This window comes from Balaenoptera musculus, chromosome 1, assembly GCF_009873245.2.
Source record: "Balaenoptera musculus isolate JJ_BM4_2016_0621 chromosome 1, mBalMus1.pri.v3, whole genome shotgun sequence".
Lineage (NCBI taxonomy): Eukaryota > Metazoa > Chordata > Mammalia > Artiodactyla > Balaenopteridae > Balaenoptera > Balaenoptera musculus.
Genome location: NC_045785.1, coordinates 112,287,659 through 112,308,708, shown reverse-complemented (window position 1 = coordinate 112,308,708; position 21,050 = coordinate 112,287,659). Strand labels below are relative to the sequence as shown.

Sequence of the window (21,050 nt, the reverse complement as noted above, 5' to 3'; positions counted from 1 at the left end):
GGAGGGGGGTGGGGGGGCCCTGTCCCGGAGGTGGCGGCGGCGCCATCTTGGCGAAGGGGGGATCAGGAAGTGCGGACCGCGGCGGCGGCGGCGGCGGCGGCGGCGGAGCCCGGAGCGGAGGCCGGAGGCTCCCGGCCCGCCGGCCCCGGAGCGGAGCGGAGCGGAGGATGCAGCAGCCGCAGCCGCAGGGGCAGCAGCAGCCGGGGCCGGGGCAGCAGCTGGGGGGCCAGGGGGCGGCGCCGGGGGCCGGGGGCGGCCCGGGGGGGGGCCCGGGGCCGGGGCCCTGCCTGAGGCGGGAGCTGAAGCTGCTCGAGTCCATCTTCCACCGCGGCCACGAGCGCTTCCGCATTGCCAGCGCCTGCCTGGACGAGCTGAGCTGCGAGTTCCTGCTGGCTGGGGCCGGAGGGGCCGGGGCGGGGGCCGCGCCCGGACCGCATCTCCCCCCACGGGGGTCGGTGCCTGGGGATCCCGTCCGCATCCACTGCAACATCACGGTGAGGATCCCCTCGCGTGTGCGTCTCTGGGGGGCTCTTGTCTGGGACTCAGGATCACCCCACACAGCTTTTTGCTGTCGAAAGACCTGGGAGGCCGAATCCCCTCTCGGGGCTCGGCTCCTTTTCTCCAGGTTACACTTGTTTCTCCTGTGCACCCAGAATCTCTACTCTTCATGGTCAGGGACACCCCGACATATGGCGCCTCGACTACCCCTTTTCACTAACCCACCCACATCCCAAGGTTCATGATTTTGGCCTATTTGGGCTACTTCACGACTTTACCTTGATCCCTGGGAATGCCCCTGTCCCCACCACTATCATCTTAAGGTTCCAGGTCTCTGCATTGACCTTAGCTGGAAGGACCTGGCTTGGAACTCTGCAGATTTCAGTGATGCCCCCTTCTCAGTAGTACCTTTGATTTAGGACGTTGCCACCTGTGAGATCCCTGCCCAGGCATCTCTCATTCAACTCCTCTTTGCTCTCTGAATTTTACCAAGTGATGGTTTGCAGTTTAGTGACTCCTCTTCTTCCTCTCCTTTGGATTCCCTTTTATTCTGGTGTAACCTCTAACTCTCCTCCTTTTGCCCCAGCTGGTAGCTGCCACTCCCCTCCTGTTCTCTATGGATATCTCCAGTTGCCCTGCAAGGGCTTTCCCATTTATTCTGAGCGGTAACAGTTCCTTTTCTCCCACTGAACATCATTCCATCCTAGGCGTGCAGGACTAGGAGACACCTTACCTCTCCTGCCTAGGCTACCCTCAAACATCCTGTGAAGAGGGTTGGCCTCTGATAATCTGGGAATGCCTGATACCGCATGGTATAGCACTTACAGTGATTGATACCACCTGGTGTGATAGTGTTCGCCCTGCTGGGAGCACTGGATAGCAAGCCAGGAGACAGTACTTAATCCAGGCAGGCAGACTGCAAATGGGAGTAGTCTGGGGAAAGACAGACTTGTGAATTGTGTGGCACTTTGGGGCCTGAATTCAATTTACATGGTTCTTGTTTTCTATCCCTTTCTTCCATCAAACCAGGTCAAGGTTTGATGAGGCAAGCCTCAGCTTGGGTTGGATGGTCCCCCCCACCCCCAAAACTCGTGTGTTCGATTTTCCAATCCCATCTTTTTTCGTACTAAAAAGTTGAGATTGAAGGACTCGGTGTGGTTCCGTGAGCTGAAGACTTGAGCATCTTTGATAATTTGTTTTCCTCCAGCATTGAGGATTAGAGTCATGGCAGAGTTAAGACCCCTGGTAGAAGAGGATAAGGTTTTCTCGGCATATGTGGAAACTTCAGGGGTCGATTTTGTACCTGAATTATGCTTCCAATTGCTTAAGGATAGGTTTGCCCCCTTCTAGCTGCCTTCCCAGTTGCCAGAGGCCATCTGCTGTCTTTGTCCCTGGAAGGAGGTTAGTTAGAAGATTCTCAGTCAGACTCTGTGTGGCCCCTATAAAGAAGACTTGGCCTGAACTGGCCCCCTTGGTTTGGGCAGAGGGGGAGTCTGGTCAGGCTGCATTTGGCACCGTGGCTCAGGAATGCTGGGAATGTTAGTAGCGTAGGTTTCTTTCTCCCAGCCTGCCATGTGGAGCCCTACAGCCTACGCCTGGACTGAGAGGGTGGCAGTTTCCCAAGGGAGAGGTGGGGAGAAGTGGCCTTTGAGGGGTTCTGTTGGGAGTGAGGTGGGAAGATTCTTCCTGCTACCCTTTCACGTTTAGGTTCTGGAGACATAATCTAGTTTCTAATCCCTCCTTCCCCAGCTAAAATGAAAGTAATCTGTGGTCTTTGCTTTTTTTCTGTCAGTGTGATTGTGATGAGGTGATCCCTTCCTCAACTGGTTAAGGGGGGTCAGGGGCCTCTGTGTTGGGTGTGGGAGAACTTCAGGTCTGGAACTTGTAGAGGCAGCACAGGAGATAGGAAGTCTCCCTCACTGTTAGCAGGGTTTGGCTCTGCTGCTTTCTCTGATGTTTACTCTTGAGAAAATAAAGAAAGGGACCGGGCTTCTTGGAAAGGGTCCTCCCAGGGACTTTTTCTCCTGGTCTGGGATTTGTTGGGAAGCTGCTTGGTTAGATAATGACCTGCTGCACTGGGCTTGTATGTGTGTGTTTGGGGGGAGAGGGGCAGGGGGAACGGTGGAGAGCAAAGGAACTAGAAGTCTTGGTGCGTGGCAGGCAGGCAAAATCTAGCTTTCCCCAGAGTCTCCCATCTTGACTGCTCTCCCTGCTCTTTTCCCCTTAGGAGTCATACCCTGCTGTGCCCCCCATCTGGTCAGTGGAGTCCGATGACCCTAACTTGGCTGCTGTCTTGGAGAGGCTGGTGGACATAAAGAAAGGGAATACTTTGGTGAGGGGGCCAGGGTGTTGAGGTGGGAGTGCATTTTCCTCCTGTGACACCCATGCCATGAAAACATCCTGTGAAAGGCGTCTCTGGAAAGTGGGTGGTGCAGTAGCCTGTACATTTGAGGCAGACGTCTTAGGGGAGTTGCTTCCTGAAGCCAGAGGGAGAGCCTTGCACCAGTCCCAGGGTTCGTCCCCTAAGCTCCTCCCCATGGCCGTGTGGTCTGAGTTTTAGAGAACTAGGTACCAGTTTGGGGGCTGAGACAAGAGCTCACCCACGTACCTGTCCATATTGGGGTGGGGAAGGAGTGTTTGATATCACTGTGGTCCCCTACCCCCAGCTATTGCAGCATCTGAAGAGGATCATCTCCGACCTGTGTAAACTCTATAACCTCCCTCAGCATCCAGATGTGGAGATGCTGGATCAGCCCTTGCCAGCAGAGCAGGTGAGCAACGGAGGGGCTTTGGACCCTGTTATGCAGAGTTGCCCCACAGACAGCACTCAAAAAATGCATGTTAATTCAGATGAAGCTGCAGTAGTTTCTCTCCAGCCCTACTCCAAACACGTACACATATCATGACTCTTGGCCTCTTCTCCAGAAGGGAATCCAGCTAAATGGGGCACCAGTAGCTTCACCTCTCCGATCAAAACTCACTCTCCTGGGCAGGATCATCCCTCATGGGGGGATATGGGGGGGGATTTTTACAATTAGCAGTAGGTAGCCATTGGGGACCGAGGTCCCTTGTTAAGATCCAAGAATGCAGTATCAGTCTAGAGATGATTTAATAAAGGAGGGGTTCTTGAGGAGATAAAACTGGGATTTGTGAGTTAGGTGACAGAAACAGCCATTGTGCTTCTCTTTCATTCTTTGGCATATGGTGGTAGAGGAATAATGGACTGGTAGTGAAGTCATTCCCTAGGCTGTTGCTTCCACTCAGTTCTGGCTGATGGAGAGGCTGGTAGCATTATGGCCAGGCGCACAGCTTCCAGACCCAGAGGCTCAGGGGAGTAGGTCAGAGGCTGCATTCTAGGAAACCACTGGGGTCTCATCTCCCTCTTTTCCCTCCCCACTGCAGTGTACACAGGAAGATGTATCTTCGGAAGATGAAGATGAAGAGATGCCTGAGGTAGGCTTCCACCCAAGGCGGCACTGGTAGGAAGCTCTTTCCGTCAGCAGCATTGAGTGCCCGCTGTGTACAGAGCACCAGTCTAGACCTGGGGAGAGAAAAATACCAAAGGAAATAAAGACAGATTTACTGACCTGGAGGAACAGCAGTGTAGTAGAGGAGGAGACAGGGCACCCGTATCCAACCACTGAAGACAGTTAAGTGCAAATCTCTTTACACTTAATAGTCAAGAAGTTAATCGCAGATGGCTTTGTAGTCAAACCTGAGCGGGCATCCTGTATCTCCTAACTCTCTTAATTGGGGAATTTTACCTACTCTCACTAAGCTGCAGTTTTCCTTATTTATAAAATGTGATTATAACAACTACTACATAGGGTTGTCTTTAAGATTAAATAAGGGATTGCATGTAAAATGCTCCATTCAGTACATGATAAATGCTAAATAATTTATCTGATATATTCTCTAAAAACATACTTTTGCAGAATGTAACATAATGGTTAAGAACTTGAACTTCAGAGTCAGACAGAATTTGATTCACATCTTAGCTCTATAAAGAGGTGTATGACTTCGGGCATGATAACTAACCTCACCTAGACCTCAGCTTCCTCATCTGTAAAATGGGGGTAATGACAGAATAATGGCATGGTGGTTATAAGAATTAAAGGAGCTAGTGTGTATAGCATCTAGTACGGTATCTGACATATAATTAAACATTCAGTAGATATCAACAACTAATGTAGTATTAACATATCTTGCTAGAGTGAGATCACTGATCACTTTGTTTCTCTGCACTGAATTAACATCCCAGGTTCTGCAACTTCTGTAACTCTGTCAGGGTCTTAAGCCTCACAAAGGGCTGGGGATTCCTGAAACATTCTCCTCTCAGACAGCGGACAGCCCTCCCGAGTCTGACTGAGAGGGCCTGAATCCTGGCTATAGGCTCCTCCCTCATGTACAGTGAACTACTTCCTCACTTAGAGCGGGGCAAATAGGGACTAATTCTGTTCTTGACCTCTACCATCTGCCTTTCTGGACCTCCTTCTTTATTTCCATCTTGGCACTGGGTACCTCTGCATACCTCATCAGGCCCAGCACTTGGGAAGGCAGGAGATTTCTGATCCAGCTTTCTCCTTTAGACCTGGAGTCCTGGGAACTCCTGGGTACAAAAGTCACCTGATGAAACATGAGCTTTGAGTCACAGCGTCAGGCCAAAGTCATTCTAGGAATTAAGGAAGAGTTTCTGCTGCCAAGGGAGAGCTTTAGGGATGGTTGGAGCAGGGTAGGTCTGGGCAACAAGAGAGCTGAGCCTGCTCGCTTTCCCTAGGCCCTTACGCAGTTCTGCAGCTTGAGAATTGAATAGGAGGAGAGATTTGCCACAGCCTTTAGATTGTGGGCGGAATGGGACTGGGAGTCTTCCAGCAGTGGAACGGGTATTTTACTCATTAGCATGCCAGATAAGACTACTGTTCCTTGACCTGCAGCTCTAGGTCAAGTGGGACTGGGAAGGCGATGGCCCCTCTCCACAACGTGTGTTGGTTTCTTTCCTCCTCTATCCCACTCCCACCCCACACCTCCCCCAGGACACAGAAGACCTAGATCACTATGAGATGAAAGAAGAAGAGCCAGCTGAGGGTAAGAAATCTGAAGATGACGGCATCGGAAAAGAAAACTTGGCCATACTAGAGAAAATTAAAAAGAACCAGAGGCAAGATTACTTAAATGTACGTGCTCTCTAGGGAGAAGCTGGGCCAAGGGGTCGGCTGGTGCTGGCTGGGAGGTGGTAGGCATCGAGCGTCGGTCTGGGGAGCAGAATCCACTCCTGGGTGGGTTATGGGTGTGCCTCATCCTCGCCTGAATCCTGGCTGCCAGACTGCCCCTGAGGTCTAGTGTGGTGTTTCTAAGCACATGACCGTGAGACGTTCTGTCCTCCCTCCCTCCCTTGTAGGGTGCGGTGTCTGGCTCGGTGCAGGCTACTGACCGGCTGATGAAGGAGCTCAGGGATATATACCGATCACAGAGTTTCAAAGGCGGTGAGTTTGCCTCAGAGAGGGGTCTGAACGCGAGCTTCTCACAAAGAAGGGCATGGTGGTGGCAGCAGATGCACGGATGCTTATGAAGTTTTCAGGCCAAGGATGGCACACCCCCACTCCAGTGGCTTAGACTGGATGCATGTCCATCTGGGGTGAACCTGGAGCCTTTGACCTTTTTTCCTCTCAGCATGGGAGAGGGATCCGCATCGGGGGCTACTCACCACTTGGACCATCACCTAATGACACCCATTTTCTTCCCTCCTTCCAGGAAACTATGCAGTCGAACTCGTGAATGACAGTCTGTATGATTGGAATGTCAAACTCCTCAAGTGAGTGGGGACTGTGGGATTGGAAAAGAAGTTGAGTAGTGAGTGGAGCCACTGTGGTGGGAGTCTCCAGGTCCGTCCCAGGGAGCGGGTGTGGGCAGTGGCTTGGCCCTCTGCTGCTCGCCCAGGGTTGGTGGGAGCCTCGAGGCTCCTGAGCTGGACCTGGAGCTGAGCCTGAACTCGTTGCTTCCTAGAGTTGACCAGGACAGCGCTTTGCACAACGATCTCCAGATCCTCAAAGAGAAAGAAGGAGCTGACTTCATCCTACTAAACTTCTCTTTTAAAGTAAGGTCTTCCTTTCCAGTCCGTCCCTGGCCTAGGCTTCCTTCTCCACCTAACAGTGCTGCAGAGGGCACTGGCCTCCCCTCCCTGATCGTTGCCTCTGTCTCTCTCAGGATAACTTTCCCTTTGACCCGCCATTCGTCAGGGTTGTGTCTCCAGTCCTGTCCGGAGGGTGAGTAGCTCAGTAAGGGCAGAGGGTGAGGAAGGGTGGGGAGCTTTTGCCAGTCACAGCTGACTAACCTTTCTTCTGCAGGTATGTTCTGGGCGGAGGTGCCATCTGCATGGAACTTCTCACCAAGCAGGTGAGCCTGTCTCTCATTCTTGGCCTGGCTGGCCTGGGCAGCGCCAGGCTGAGCTTTAACCACCCGCCCCCGCCCCCCGGGTTGGGTGATGGGCACAACGTGGCCCTTTCATTCTGCCTCGCAGGGCCTGTGCCCACTGACCTGGGCAAACAGGTGATGGCCATTCTGGGAGAGAAGGGCAGGGGCCCTTCTATAGGTGCAGCTGCTCTCTGGAGAACAAGCGTAAGGTTTCTCTGGAAACTCTCCTGACTTGTTTGCTTTGTCCCTGTTGTTACTTAGGGCTGGAGCAGTGCCTACTCAATAGAGTCAGTGATCATGCAGATCAGTGCCACACTGGTGAAGGGAAAAGCACGCGTGCAGTTTGGAGCCAACAAAGTAAGGAGCCTGGACCTGGGCCTGGTGGGACTGGACTTTAGGCCACTAGGAGGCCAAGGCGGCCTTCTTTTAGGGACTGAGAGGATAAAATCTGTGGGCTGGCAGCATCAGATGAGTGGGCCTAGGATGCCCGCAGTGGGAACAGGAGCAAGGCCTTGGTCTGAGGGGCAGCCTAGGACTTTGGGGAGGGTGCAGGTCTGGAAAGGGAAAGCTAGGGGATTGTGCCCTGAGGGGACCTCCCAGGTGGAAGGTATTTAGTGTGTCAGCAGAGCATGGCGCTGGGAGCTGGGACTCCTGGGTGGCAACAGGGCCACAGCTGGCCTTGCTTGGTGGCCTGATTCAGTGGCTTCCTCTCCCCAGTCTCAATACAGCCTGACAAGAGCACAGCAGTCCTACAAGTCCTTGGTGCAGATCCACGAAAAAAACGGTGAGGCTGGCGCCACAACTCCAGATTCGGACCTTTGCCAAGCCTGAGGTTTCCACTTCCAGCCAAACAGCAAGAACCCCTTTTGGTTTCCAAGCGTTTACCACCCATTAACACAGCACCTGCCCCTGTTCTCCAAAGAAGTCAGTGAGGTGGAGGCTAACGTCCGCCACCTCTTCTCCAGTAAAGCCCCAGCGGTCCATAGCGCCGGCAGACTCAGCGCTGCCCCTCTTCCCCACCACCCTGTGAGAAAGCTCATCCCACTCTGCTGTCATCTCAGGTTGGGTGCATCATTCTCCCTTTCCTTATAATCTCCAGGTAGGCAGTTTCTTACCTTCCCATACACCTTCTCCCCGCACTGGGGAGCCCTTTCTAGACTCTTTTCACCTTTGACCCTGGAGATGTCTTCAGTGATTGGGGCTGGGAGGGTGGACATCAGTCTCCACCTCACTGTGTTCTTTGGTTTCTTTGCAGGCTGGTACACACCCCCGAAGGAAGATGGCTAACCCGGGAGTGCCATCCCCTTCTTCCTTCCCCAGGCACCACTGGACCAATTACCTTTGAATGCTGTATTTGGATCTCACGCTGCCTCTGTGGTTCCCTCCCTCATTTTTCCTGGACGTGATAGCTCTGCCTATTGCAGGACAATGATGGCTATTCTAAACGCTAAGGAAAAAAAAAAACAAACACAACTGTTTCAAATACTCAAGACTGACTTACAGACCAACCAACCACCTGGCTGGAACCCTTGCTAGCAGGCATTCTTATAAAAGAAACTTTCGAGCCTCCTTATATTGCTGGAAACTCAGCTGTGCTCCAGACTAGAGCCTCCTTACCTATGCTATGGATTTTTAATTTATTTTCTCTTATTTCATGTACACTGCTTTTTTTGGTTACAGTGTATGATGGATGTGTATGAAAAAAAAAATGTATCTTTGGGAAAACAATTACAGTTTGTTAATTTGAAGATGCTGGTCTTGACTCATCTTTATTTTTATCCCCGTGTCCCACCCCAACCCCACTCCTGAACTACTTGAGCAGTGGGGGAGGGGCACCAAGTCCTCCGTGGCTTTGGTAGCTATGAGGGGCTGCGCTTCGCTGCTAAAGCCAGAGAAAGGTGGAGCTGAAGCACGCACCTGGCTCGCCCCTGAAGGCCTCTGGAGTGACCAGCACTTGTACGCCTGGGAATGCAGAGCCTGGCCTGCTGAACCACAAAGTAGTAGACTGAAATGATGAACTTAATTCTTAGGACTACTTTTCTAGTCACAGATGTTTTCAAATTTCTAAGAAAGAAATAACAAGGAGGCCTAAGAGGCTGCTTCACAGAACTACTTTCAAATGAACTGAGTAGGGATGGGGGCAGAGTCTCAAGCATGTATGTGACCTTTCTGGTCTCAGCAACATGCTGTGTAGCTAACACTCCAGTGTTCACTGGTTCCCCTCCCTCCCAGCAAGTGGCACTGAAGGGTGATGGTTGGTAGCTCCGTTGTTGCCCCCTCCCGTCTCTTGCTTCATCTGGTCGTATCAAAGAGGAGCCGTGTGGCTTGGAGACTGGGGATTCTTTGAAGGCACTAGTAAGGTGGGTCCTACTGGAAAGGGTCAGCTTTAAGGGGGTTGGTCTGTGTACCTGCGTCCTTACCTCAGGCTCTGAGAACTGCTGGGGAGGGGAGTCTGCTGAGCTGAACCGTAGGTGCCGTGTCTGTTCCTGCTATTTAAAAGTACAGGCGTACTGTTTGTTTGCATGTGGTATGCGCTGCCTGCCTCCTGGTCAGTGAGCTTGCTTTGAGGCAGAGGCAGCCTCTTTGGACCTACTCTGCCTACAGACTGGATGGTGACAAACGCCAGAGGCCAGGGATGGCTAAGTGAAGACACTCATCTTAGAAAGCCCAGACTTAGGACAGCCATCTGGGAACCTGTAAGATGCCAGAGTTCTGTAATGCTTTGTTTGACACAGCAATTTTAACATTGGTCATTTCTCCCCCTTTTAAGGGATTGTAATGTTTTGCTGCTTCAGGTGGACGGAGAGTTCACCAGTCCCACTCAACGCTGCTCCTGCTCCACCACACCACCTGATACAGGGTGCTAATTTATGCTGAGGTGGAGACAAAGAGGGGACCCAAGGGGGAAACTCATTTCATGAAGCTGAAATCTGGTTTTCAAGGCCTCTGAGGCTTTCTTCTGAACTTATCACCAGCCCTGGCTGGAAAGTAGATTGTGTTTTTAGTAATGTGTACTGTGATCTGTCCTCAGTATAATGTATTTTGTAATGTATTTTTCTCATCTACCAAAGGATGAAACAAATAAAATTATTTAAATAGTTTGGCTCTAATCAAATTATTTAAAGAAATAATGGGATCCACATTCACCTGATGTCAAGGGAAGCACCAGCTCCTGTGCGCTATAGCTATATAAACACCGACTCTAAGAAAGTCTTCCACTTTTCTTGTCAAACCTAACAGTCCCTTTCATAACCTTACATTAGGCTCCTAATGAAGTTACACAGCATTAAAAAATAAATAAATAAAATCAAGGCCACATCATCTTGAACCAATGTTCTGTCCACTAAGAAGGCAAAGAGAAAGGAAAGAAAACTTATACCCACACTACCAAATGTAAAATAGATAGCTAGTGGGAAGCAGCCGCATAGCACAGGGAGATCAGCTCGGTGCTTTGTGACCACCTAGAGGGGTGGGATAGGGAGGGTGGGAGGGAGGGAGACGCAAGAGGGAAGAGATATGGGAACATATGTATATGTATAACTGATTCACTTTGTTATAAAGCAGAAACTAACACACCATTGTAAAGCAATTATACTCCAATAAAGATGTTAAAAAAAAAAACAACTTATACCCTATGCAAGTGTGCATCTATAATCCCACGCAGTGTCCACACGGCCGGCACACGGCAGCTTCCCAGTCTCACTGCTTCGGTTTTAGAGGGCAGCACTGGGGAGGGGTGGCTAGACACAGGAATCAATCACCCCAAACGTGAAGCATGCCAACATTTATTCACCAAGGCGATGCATCAATGTTTAAATGCTCCCTACCTGATTCTACAACAGAATGCCAGGAAAATTAAGCAGTGGGCCCCTCCATTCTCCAGAATCTGTCAGGGCAACTTATATCATGCTCTGAGGGTACAAAGAAGAGACATAGGAAAGAATACACTGGCTACATCAGACTTTCAACCTCATGGAAGCGTCCCATGTTTGGTTCAAATGTTCACGCTGAGCTGGGGGACGGAAGGCACATGACAAACTGAGAAGTGCGCTGGGGGAAAGGCAAAGGGGAATCCAATCAATCCTGGGCACCGCTGTGGCCTTTTTCACCCCCAAGGCCTCAAGAGTGAAAGGGTAGAGCAGGCTGAATCTAGACAAGAGAAGAAACATGCCGATTGTAGCCATGTTATTTAAACTCTTCAAACTTCAGGATGTGCAACTGGAAGAGAAAGAGAAAATCTGATTGGGAAGGAAGGACTGCCCCCAGGTGGTCCACCCAACCCCTGGACAACTTCAGTTTGTTTCCTCTAAGGGAATGACAGGTAAACCCGCAGCATCCAGGCCGAGGCCAGGGCCTGCAGCTGAGACCCTGGGAGGTGGGGGAGGGGAGGGGAGGGGAACAGTAGATACACAGCAGTTACCTCCAAGTTCAAAGCACCAGTGATTTTCCCTTTGAGGATGAGATGGATAACCTGATATGAACTCAAAATATCTGTAAAACAAAACACAACAACAAAACCTTGGTGGCGCTTGGTCAGGCAGGAGGAGCAAGGAGGGAAGTGAGAAGCCGGGGCTGCAGGAAAGTGTTCTGGCTGCAGACCAGGTCCTGTAGGCAAGTCTCTGCTAGTTAGTGCTCACTCCCTGCTGCCAGGATATCGTGAGATAATAAGCCCTGCAGAGGGAGGAGAAGGGGAGGGCAAAGTAAGAGCAAGTAAAAGGAGGCATTACTGTTGTTAAAATAATTACAGGGATCTGGGATTTTACATTCCCTAATGGAAATTCTGGAGACAGAAAACTGTGTTCACTCAACTCTGCTCTGAGAGTTTTGGCTGGAGAGATGGAGGTTAAAAGGCAGAGAGCCTTTTCACCATGACGAGTGCGCATTCCTACCTGCTGGGACAAGGCAGGGCAGGGCGCTGGTCAGACACTCACCTTTCTCCAGGACATCTGCCCTTACTCAGCTCCCGCCATCCCCCCAAACTCTGGGACTGTTTGTATGCATGAAACTGGCTCATATCAAGGGTCAGACCTCAGTTCCACCCCCAGCTATGCCATTTTCTTGCCATGAAACGTGAAGAAGTCCCTTTTGTTTTCCTGAGGCTTACTTTCCTCATCCATAAAGGGAGAAAACTTGTACACCTGCCCACCTGGCCTCGGGGCCATCTCAAAGTCCACACGAGAGCTGAGAACCCCCACATCCGGGCTGCACACTCTGGCCCCTCTGACAGGCTGGGAGCTGCTCTTTGGGGCAGGGGCTCCTTACTCTGGGCCACCCTCCAACACCCAAGCAGTCAGGTTCAGCCCACCAGAAGCTCCCAGGTCCTGTCTGCTGGCACTGGCATTACTCCCCAGGCCGAGCAGCAGGGCCCCTCTTCATGCAATGACCCAAGGTGACCTCTGGGTGGTGCCCATCAGCCTAGCAGGGAGGCTTGGCCCTGCACTTTGGGGAGGTGCTTTTCCATCTTATTTTGTGTGTATGTGTGTTTCTTCACATCCACTTCTCCTCAGCCCCCAAAGCATTCTTTCACTCTTTCACATCTCACCTAAACCCCAGTCTCGAGAAGGGGCAGAGCAAAGAAGGGGCCTCTCCGTTTCAAGGGTGTAGAAACTGAGGCTCCACAGGTGCCTGGATCTATAGTAACAAACACCTCACACTATATACAAAAATAAACTCAAAATGGTTTAAAGACTTAAACATAAGGCATGACACCATAAAACTCCTAGAAGAGAACACAGGCAAAACATTCTGACATAAATCATAGCAATATTTTCTTAGATCAGTCTCCCAAAGCAAGAAAAATAAAAGCAAAAAGAAACAAATGGAACCTAATGAAACTTTAAAAGCTTTTGCACAGCAAAGGAAACCATAAACAAAACGAAAAGACAACCGATGGACTGGGAGAAAATATTTACAAATGATGTGACCGACAAGGGGTTAACTTCCAAAATATACAAACAGCTCATACAGCTCAATATCAAAAAAACAACAACCCAATCAAAAATGGGCAGAAGACCTAAATAGACATTTCTCCAAAGAAGACATACAGGACTTCCCTGGTGGCGCAGTGGTTAAGAATCCACCTGCCAATGCAGGGGACACGAGTTCAATCCCTGGTCTGGGAAGATCCCACATGCTGCGGAGCAACTAAGCCCGTGCGCCACAACTACTGAGCCTGTGCACTAGAGGCCGCGAGCCACAACTACTGAGCCAGTGCACCACAACTACTGAAGCCTGCGTGCCTAGAGCCCATGCTCCGCAACAAGAGAAGCCACCGCAATGAGAAGCCCACGCACCGCAACGAAGAGTAGCCCCTGCTCACAGCAACTAGAGAAAGCCCGTGTGCAGCGACGAAGACCCAACACAGCCAAAAAAATAAATTAAAAAAAAAAAAAAGACATACAGATGGCCAACAGGCACATGAAAAGATGCTCAACATCGATAATTATTAGAGAAATGCAAATCAAAACCACAGTGAGATATCACCTCACACCAGTCAGAATGGCCATCTTCACCAAGTTTACAAGTAATAAATGCTGGAGAGGGTGTGGAGAAAAGGAAACCCTCCTACACTGTTGGTGGGAATGTAAATTGGTGCAGCCACTATGGAAAACAGTATGGAGGTTCCTTAAAAAACTAAAAATAGAGTTACCATATGATCCAGCAATCCCACTCCTGGGCATATATCCGGAAAAGACAAAAACTCCGATTCAAAAAGACACATGCACCCCAATGTTCATAGCACCACTGTTTACAAAAGCCAAGACATGGAAGCAACCTAAATGTCCATCAACAGATGAATGCATAAAGAAGCCACAAAAAAGAATGAAATAATGCCATTTGCAGCAACATGGATGGACCTAGAGATTATTGTAATAAGTGAAGTCAGACAGAGAAAGACAAATATTATATGATATCACTTATATGTGGAATCTTAAAAATAATACAAATGAACTTATTTACAAAACAGAAACAGACTCACAGACAGAAAACAAAATTATGGTTACCAACGGGGAAGTGGGGAGAGGAGGGATAAATTAGGAGTATGGGATTTATAGATACACACCATTATACGTAAAATAGATAAACAATAAGGATTTACTGTATAGCACAGGGAACTATAGTCAATATCTTGTAATAACCTCTAATGGAAAAGAATCTGAAAAAAATATATATATGTATAACTGAATCATTTTGCTGTAGACCTGAAACTAACACAATATTGTAAACCAACTATACTTCAATTTAAAAAAGAAAAGAAAAAAATAAAGTAACAAACAGCACATCGGAGGAGATACTGAGTCCAAATGCTCTAACCCCTATCGTTGGTCTTCAAATTCCAGTTTGCTTCTACACAGAATGCTTCTCTAAAGAAATCTTAAGCAAAACTCGATGTACATGAAACAGATGGAAGCTGAGCCACTCTGGCAGAAGCGAGACTGGGAGGCTTGCCCTCCCCTCACTCCACCCAGAGAACTCAGCCTTCGGGCAGCACCTGAGGTTCCTTTCCAGATCTGGTTGCTCAGAGAGACCAGGTGTGAAAACCAATTCTCAAGAAGCAGCTTTGCAAGGGGCAGATGCCGAAAACTGGGGTGAGATCAAAAGAATAGAGGCTGAAGGGCAGGCACCCTGAGGGCCTCGGCTGCCCCGGATGCCGTTCCCGCCAAGGTCCCAGAGGCGCTCACAGCATCTCCTGTCTCCGAGTGCTCAGGAGGGTGGAGGGCACCTTACCTTTCTCCGGCATGAATGGCTGAGCCGGTGGGGGATGGTCCAGAAGTCGTCACTATCCAGGCTGCGCAGGGACTGCACTGGGATGGTGGCCAACTGGCCGAAATCGATGAACATGGCAACAGCCCAGGAGTCCACTCGGTCCAGCACCCAGCACCTGGCCAGAGGGAGGGCGAGGAGGCTTGTCCCACCTGGTGCCACGCACAGCAGTCCTCACAGATAGGGCTTGAAGGTCGGGGCTAAGAGGAATGGGAGTTTCCTACGCTGTTCCCCACCTTGGACGGAGAGGTGATCAGAGGAGAGATATCTTGAGAGAGGAAGCAGCAGCAAATAAACGAGAGTCCAGAGGATGGAGAAGCAGACCTGCAGCCCTGCCTGGCACACACCTGTTCCAGGCCCGTCCGTAATCACCCAGTTGGTACTCGGCCAGACAGCGGGTCCCGCGCCGCACAGCCGAGTCGTGCAGGTAGGGCTGCTGCTCCTCCGCCTCGGCCAGGGCTCTGGACAGCGCCTGCATGTTCTGGTGCAGCGTCTGTGGACGGTACAAACGCCATGGGCCTCGCTGCCTGCCCCACATCGCACGTCTGTCTCTGCAGGTGTCACCTGTTACATCAGCACCGCTGATCCACCCCAAGGGAACTGAAGGTATGACGTGGGAGAGAGAATGAGGCTCAACCAGGGATCAGAGTGCGGCCACTCTGGATGTCCACCGCTGACGGGCCCCCATCACCACGCTTACCCCAGCAGGGCCCCACGAGGTGGCACCGAAGCCCAAGAGGACCACCAACAAGCCTGTACCTCCGTGACATGCATGGCCCAGAAGAAGGGGGTCTGAGGGACAATACTAGTCACCAACAGCCCCACGTCCCCGCCGACGCTGTGGACGGTGGCCAGCCAGCCCAGGTCTCGGAAGCATTCCCTCAAGAGCAGCACCAAGAAGGACCCTCTGCAGGAAGAACAGGGAACAAAGGGAAGGGAGTGAACACAGGAGTGATTCAACCAACACCTGTCCTGGAGGATGCTGGGCAGGAGAGTCACGCTGACAAGAGGGCTGTGCACCCCCCAGGGTGGGAACAAGACAAGTGCCCAAGTAATCATAATGCGGAGCAAAGGAAGCACCACGCCAGGGGACACAGGGGTTGGAGAGTTTGGGGAAGGGGAGAGGCAGAGGGAAATAAAAACACACCAGGGAACTCCACCGAGAGAGACACGCAAAAGCCTCACTGGGCTGACCTTGGGCCTGCCTGAGTGATTCATGAACCTCAAGTGATGCAAGTTTGGACCGTCCACAATGCAGGACACGTCTGCAATGCCCAAACCACTCCTCCCTGTGTTTAAGCACATGCCACACCTCATCCCACCACTCCACGAACTCTATCGCGTAAGTCACACACGGTTAGAAAGGCAGACCTGCCACTTCAGAAAAACGAAAAAAAAAACACATCCTATAGCATTTCAAGTCAAACAGAATATTCTGGCATCCTTGACATTAAGAATGGTGTCTGCCGTTAAAGCAGAAGATGTGGTGGACATGCCGATCTCATGGCATCCAGAGTAGGGGAGAGTCACAGGCCATCACTGTACAGAAATGGAGACAGACTGTGTAAGTCACTGCGGGTCACAGCCTTAGAGCCTGGGTCTGACGCAGGAGTTCCTGAAAACTTTATCCCCCGCCCCAGTACCATCCCTGCCGCCACCCTCTAGGGACTGAGCAGACGTTTATAGTTGTCCTTTGCCAGCGGCCTCTCTCCACCTCTGCTCACCTCATTTCCATGGGAACTGCAAAGATGCTTGTCCTCAGTTTCTCTGTCTCACAGGGGTCAACAGAAGCTTTAGGAGCGAGCTGTGTACAAGCTGGAAAGCAGAAGGTTGTGTTCTGGAGGCACCAGGGCTGTCTCAGAGGACCGTACCCCACCTGCCCCCCAGAAGGCCCTGGCCCCACCCTCAGAGGCAGGATGAGATGGGAAGTGAAGCTACATCCTTCTAGGTCTCGGCCTCCACATCCTCAGCTGGGTGGGGAGGGTTTGCTGGATGACATTCTTTAATCAAGAAAGCATCCTAAGGAGGCTTCCCTGGTGGTGCAGTGGTTAAGAACCCGCCTGCCAATGCAGGGGACACGGGTTCGAGCCCTGGTCCGCGAAGATCCCACATGCCGCGGAGCAACAAAGCCCGTGCGCCACAACTACTGAGCCTGCGCTCTAGAGCCCGCGAGCCACAACTATTGAAGCCCGCTCGCCTAGAGCCTGTGCTCCGCAGCAAGAGAAGCCACCGCAATGAGAAGCCTGCGCACCGCAACTAGAGAAAGCCCTCGCGCAACTATGAAGACCCAATGCAGCCCCTCAAAAAATAAAAATTAATTAATTAATTAATTAATTAAAAGAAAGCATCCTAGAGGAATAAAAAGGGATATTTCCTACACTGAGGGGTCAGCGTGGGACAAAGCTGGAATGGAGGCTGGGAGAAGTGAATCAGGAGCTGCAAAGACATGTCCTGGGAACAGATGGCAACTCAGGATCTCACCAGTGGTTCTGGCAAATCCTTGACCAGAGGCCTTCTCCAAACCCTAGGGAGAAAAAGAAAAGGTATCACTCAGGCATAGTGGTATTCGTTTCACTGGTTTACGTGTTGAGTCTCTCCAAGCAGATCTGGAGACAGCGCAGCAACAGCCCCTGTGCAGACACAGGCTTCAGCTGACTTTTGGGACTCCCTCCACTTTCTCCTTTCTCTCGGGTGGGGGTCCTGAGTCAACCAAAGACAAGAGGTTCAAGGAACAGGAAGGGAGGAGGGAGGGAGGTGCTGCCGGGGGTGCTCGTCGGTACCTACAGGCGCAGAAGCCCAGCACTGCTTAGCCCGGGAGGCCCCTGCGGGCACTTCTTAGGGGAGAAAGAGGTGGAAATGGTTACTCTGGCAGCAGGGCTGGGTGGAGACAGAAAGACTACAATCCTGCAGCCCTCAACCCACACTGGCTTCCCTTGCTCCACCGTCCACACCTGGAAAATCCACCCCCCCTGGTTACACCCACGGATCTGCCCGCCCTGCCACTTCGCTGCTTACCCCACTCCCCGCTGACCGCTACCTGAGAACACATGCGGCCACTGTTCTCAAATGGACATGCCACAATCCCATGGTAAGCCCCCAGTGAGTTTCCTTTCCTTCCCTCCAATGGACGACACCTCACCCTCTCCTCTCTTCAAACCCTCCATACTCCCCACCCTCCGCCCACCCTATGAACCTGCCTCTTCGTCAGGAGAAAACTGGAAGCAACTGGATGGGAGGCCCCTCATCCTCTCACCACCCAAACCGCCGCCCCTGCCATCCCTCTGTTACCTTCTCAGAAGAGTCTGGCTCTGGGGCTGGCACTGTCTCGCCTTCTCGAGGACAACACCCCCGTAGCCACGGCCCTTCTCCTCTACTGCCATCTCTCTCCCGGTGGACACCCCCCACCAGGAAAAAAACATGCTCCATTATCCATGTTTGCAAAGACCCTGCCTCGCCCCCCACCCCCTCTGGCGAGCACCTTTCTCTGCTCCCTTCACTGAAAGGGGTGTCTAGAGTCCTGTCTCCTTCCACGCCTGACATTTTATCTTCAGCTCCTTCCAGTCAGGCCTCCCTGAAGTGGCTCAGCCACGGTCTCCGTGTTACCGAATCCTCCACGTCCTCCGTTCTGAAATTACTGGCAGCATCCCACCCATCCCCTCTTCTAGGAAACATTTCTTCTCTTGGCTTCCTTGATGCTGCACACATCTGGTTTTCCCTCTCTTTCCCTGGCTGGCCCTTTTCAGCTCAACCAATACATGCTGGCACAACCCAGGACTTGGTCCTCTCCTCCATCTACCTTCTCTCCAAGGTCATCTCCAGCTCCACGGTTTTAGGTATCAACAACAGACCACAGACTCCCAAACCCAGATCTCCAGCCCCAAAGACTCTGTGGAATTCAACTCCAACATGGAGACGCCTCCTTGACAGGCCAACCAAGAGGTACACAGACTCAGCATGTCTAAAACGGACCCTCCGCAAGCTGCTTCACCTTGGCTTTCTCAATTTTAGTAAGCTGCATCATTATCTACCTAGCGGCTCAGGCCAAATTCATCTCTCTTTCTAGCTCTGCATCAAATTCATCAGCAAGTCAAGCCATCTCTTCCTCCAAAACACACCCAAACCCACACACTCCTCTCTCTCCATCTCCACCACCCCAATACTAGCCATCACCATCTCTTACCAGGACCGTAACAACAGTGTCCAAAGACGCTGCCACACAGGCTCCTGCAATCCAGTCCCCACCCAGAAGACACAACCTCTTACAAACCAAAATCAGATCACATCACTCACCTGATTAAAACCTTCCAACACCTTCCCATTGTGCTTACAAATAAAATTCAAAGTCTCCAGGTGGGCTCACCAAGGCCGCCATGATCTACCCTCCTTCCCACTGACCTCTTCTCTGCCCACTTACCCCTTTTCCCCCCATGTCACACTCTGAGGCATTTGTAGGTGGCCCCTCTGTCTGGAATGTTCTTTCCCTGGTCTTACCCATGGTAGGCTGACTTGTCATCCAGAGCTCAGCTGAGAGGTCGCTTCCTCACAAAGAGGACTCCCTAAGAACCATCTAAGTGACCCCTCTCCTCTCTATCACATCACCTTATTTCAGTTCTCTGTCATGTACTTACTATTGAGACAGGCTGGGCCCTGGGACCCTTTGCTGCTGTGCTTGTACCTGGACACACGTCTCCTCGAGCAACGAAATACAAGGAAACTATAAGGGACTAAAAATAACTGCGTGCATATGCAGTAGGGGCAAAGATACAAAAAAGTCGGAAAACCCAAAACCCAACTGCCACATCTGAAGAGCCGGGAGCAAAAGCAGGGTACCGCGCAAGCCCCCTGAACACAGCACCACCAAAGGGGTGGGCAGACCACCTGAGCCCCCCTCTGGCCCGAGCGCTGGACGCACTCCTACCCTCACCCCATATACGGAACCAGCTCACCCTGCTTCGGGGAACCGGCAAGGGAACCTGTGGCTTGTTTTCACTCCCCCCGCTGCTGCAGGAGGGGCCCCAATAACGCCTTGCGTGAGTTTCTTGTCTGGCCCATTATCAATTTCTATTGATTAAGGAGGCCAAGAACCCTGGTTGGTAACACTATCTGACATTTTCTTTTTTTTTCTCTCTCTCTTTTTTTTGGGGGGGCATTTTCTTATTTATTCACTTATTTATTGGTTCACTATATGTGTCTTTCCACTGGAATTTAAACATTATGAGAATGTGAATCACATCTGTCTTTTGACAATTACCTTCATTGCTGAGGTAACCCCAGGGCCCAGAACAGTGTCTGATACATATTAAGCTCTTAGTAAATATATGTGAAAGAAAGTGAGAGAGAGACGAAAAAGAGAAGGAAGGAGGGAGAGAGGAGAAATGAACTGGGGCAAATTCTTAATCTAAGCCTTGGCTTCCTCTTCAATACCATGAATCACACCTGACGTGAGGATTTAGTTGGGCCAGTATCTGTTCAGGACATGACATGAAATAGGTGCTTAATAAATGGAAGCAGGGGCTTCCCTGGTGGCACAGTGGTTGAGAATCTGCCTGCCAATGCAGGGGACACGGGTTCGAGCCCTGGTCTGGGAAGATCCCACATGCCACGGAGCAACTAGGCCCGTGAGCCACAACTACTGAGCCTGCGCGTCTGGAGCCTGTGCTCCGCAACAAGAGAGGCCGCAATAGTGAGAGGCCCGCGCACCGCGATGAAGAGTGGGCCCCGCGCACCGCGATGAAGAGTGGGCCCCGCTCGCCGCAACTAGAGAAAGCCCTCGCACAGAACGAAGACCCAACACAGCCAAAAATAAATAAATAAATAAATAAATAAATATATAAATGGAAGCAGTATAAGAGAGGTTAAAAGTGCAGGTTCTGGAGTCAGACTGGGCTCCAATCCTGGTCCCAGAACTGACTGGCTCCTTAACTTTGGCCTGGTTACTTGGTGTCCCCATCTGCAGGATGGGAGAGTAGCAGCACCTACTGCTGTATTTAAACAGGTTCACACAGCAAAGCGATCAGAACACAGCTCGCAGTGAGCCCTCCGTGAGTGAACTACCACTGTCAACCGATGGGGCCCAAATCAAATCTCCACGCTAAACCATTCTGCCCCTGCTGCTTATCTACAACAAAGCAAAGTGACAGTGTTAAAAACTGTCCTCTAGCCAAGCACAGAAGGTGCCTTTTTATTTAGAATCTCCTAAGACAGTTCCAAATACCAATCCCAAGAACCAATTATCAGCAATGGTTTCAGGCTAAAAATTATTATTAATACAGAAACATTTAAAACCATTTGGGGCCTAATTATTATTCCCTAATGATTTAAGAGATAAATATAACAAGCCTGTTTTGCCAGTTTGTGAAATTAAGTTTCAGAGGAAA

At 51.0% G+C, this 21,050-nt stretch overlaps 2 protein-coding genes across 2 annotated transcripts in view; one reads left to right on the top strand and one right to left on the bottom strand.

Moving 5' to 3' along the window:
- Positions 1-67: 67 nt before the first annotated feature.
- Positions 68-8,422, top strand: UBE2Q1 (ubiquitin conjugating enzyme E2 Q1). Its single transcript, XM_036827314.1, has 13 exons — positions 68-494; positions 2,726-2,830; positions 3,165-3,269; positions 3,901-3,951; positions 5,532-5,672; positions 5,897-5,981; positions 6,250-6,310; positions 6,502-6,592; positions 6,703-6,761; positions 6,843-6,891; positions 7,171-7,266; positions 7,627-7,693; positions 8,165-8,422. The coding sequence occupies exons 1-13, from the start codon at positions 168-170 to the stop codon at positions 8,194-8,196; spliced, it is 1,269 nt and encodes a 422-aa protein (XP_036683209.1). The 5' UTR covers positions 68-167; the 3' UTR covers positions 8,197-8,422.
- Positions 8,423-10,909: 2,487 nt separating this feature from the next.
- TDRD10 (tudor domain containing 10) overlaps positions 10,910-21,050 on the bottom strand; it is a 44,656-nt gene continuing 34,515 nt past the window's right edge. Inside the window, 8 exon segments of the mRNA XM_036867468.1 lie at positions 10,910-11,127; positions 11,330-11,400; positions 14,638-14,673; positions 14,676-14,791; positions 15,021-15,166; positions 15,433-15,580; positions 16,398-16,488; positions 17,155-17,197. Of these exon segments, the coding sequence (XP_036723363.1) occupies positions 11,095-11,127; positions 11,330-11,400; positions 14,638-14,673; positions 14,676-14,791; positions 15,021-15,166; positions 15,433-15,580; positions 16,398-16,488; positions 17,155-17,197 (684 nt within the window). The 3' untranslated portion in view covers positions 10,910-11,094.

Bases quoted from the DNA above. Each gene is read 5' to 3' on its own strand.
- UBE2Q1 (XM_036827314.1), top strand. From the start codon at position 168: ATGCAGCAGCCGCAGCCGCAGGGGCAGCAGCAGCCGGGGCCGGGGCAG. The intron at 3,270-3,900 runs GTGAGCAACGGA...TCCCCACTGCAG, and splicing joins AGCCCTTGCCAGCAGAGCAG to TGTACACAGGAAGATGTATC. The intron at 7,694-8,164 runs GTGAGGCTGGCG...GTTTCTTTGCAG, and splicing joins GCAGATCCACGAAAAAAACG to GCTGGTACACACCCCCGAAG.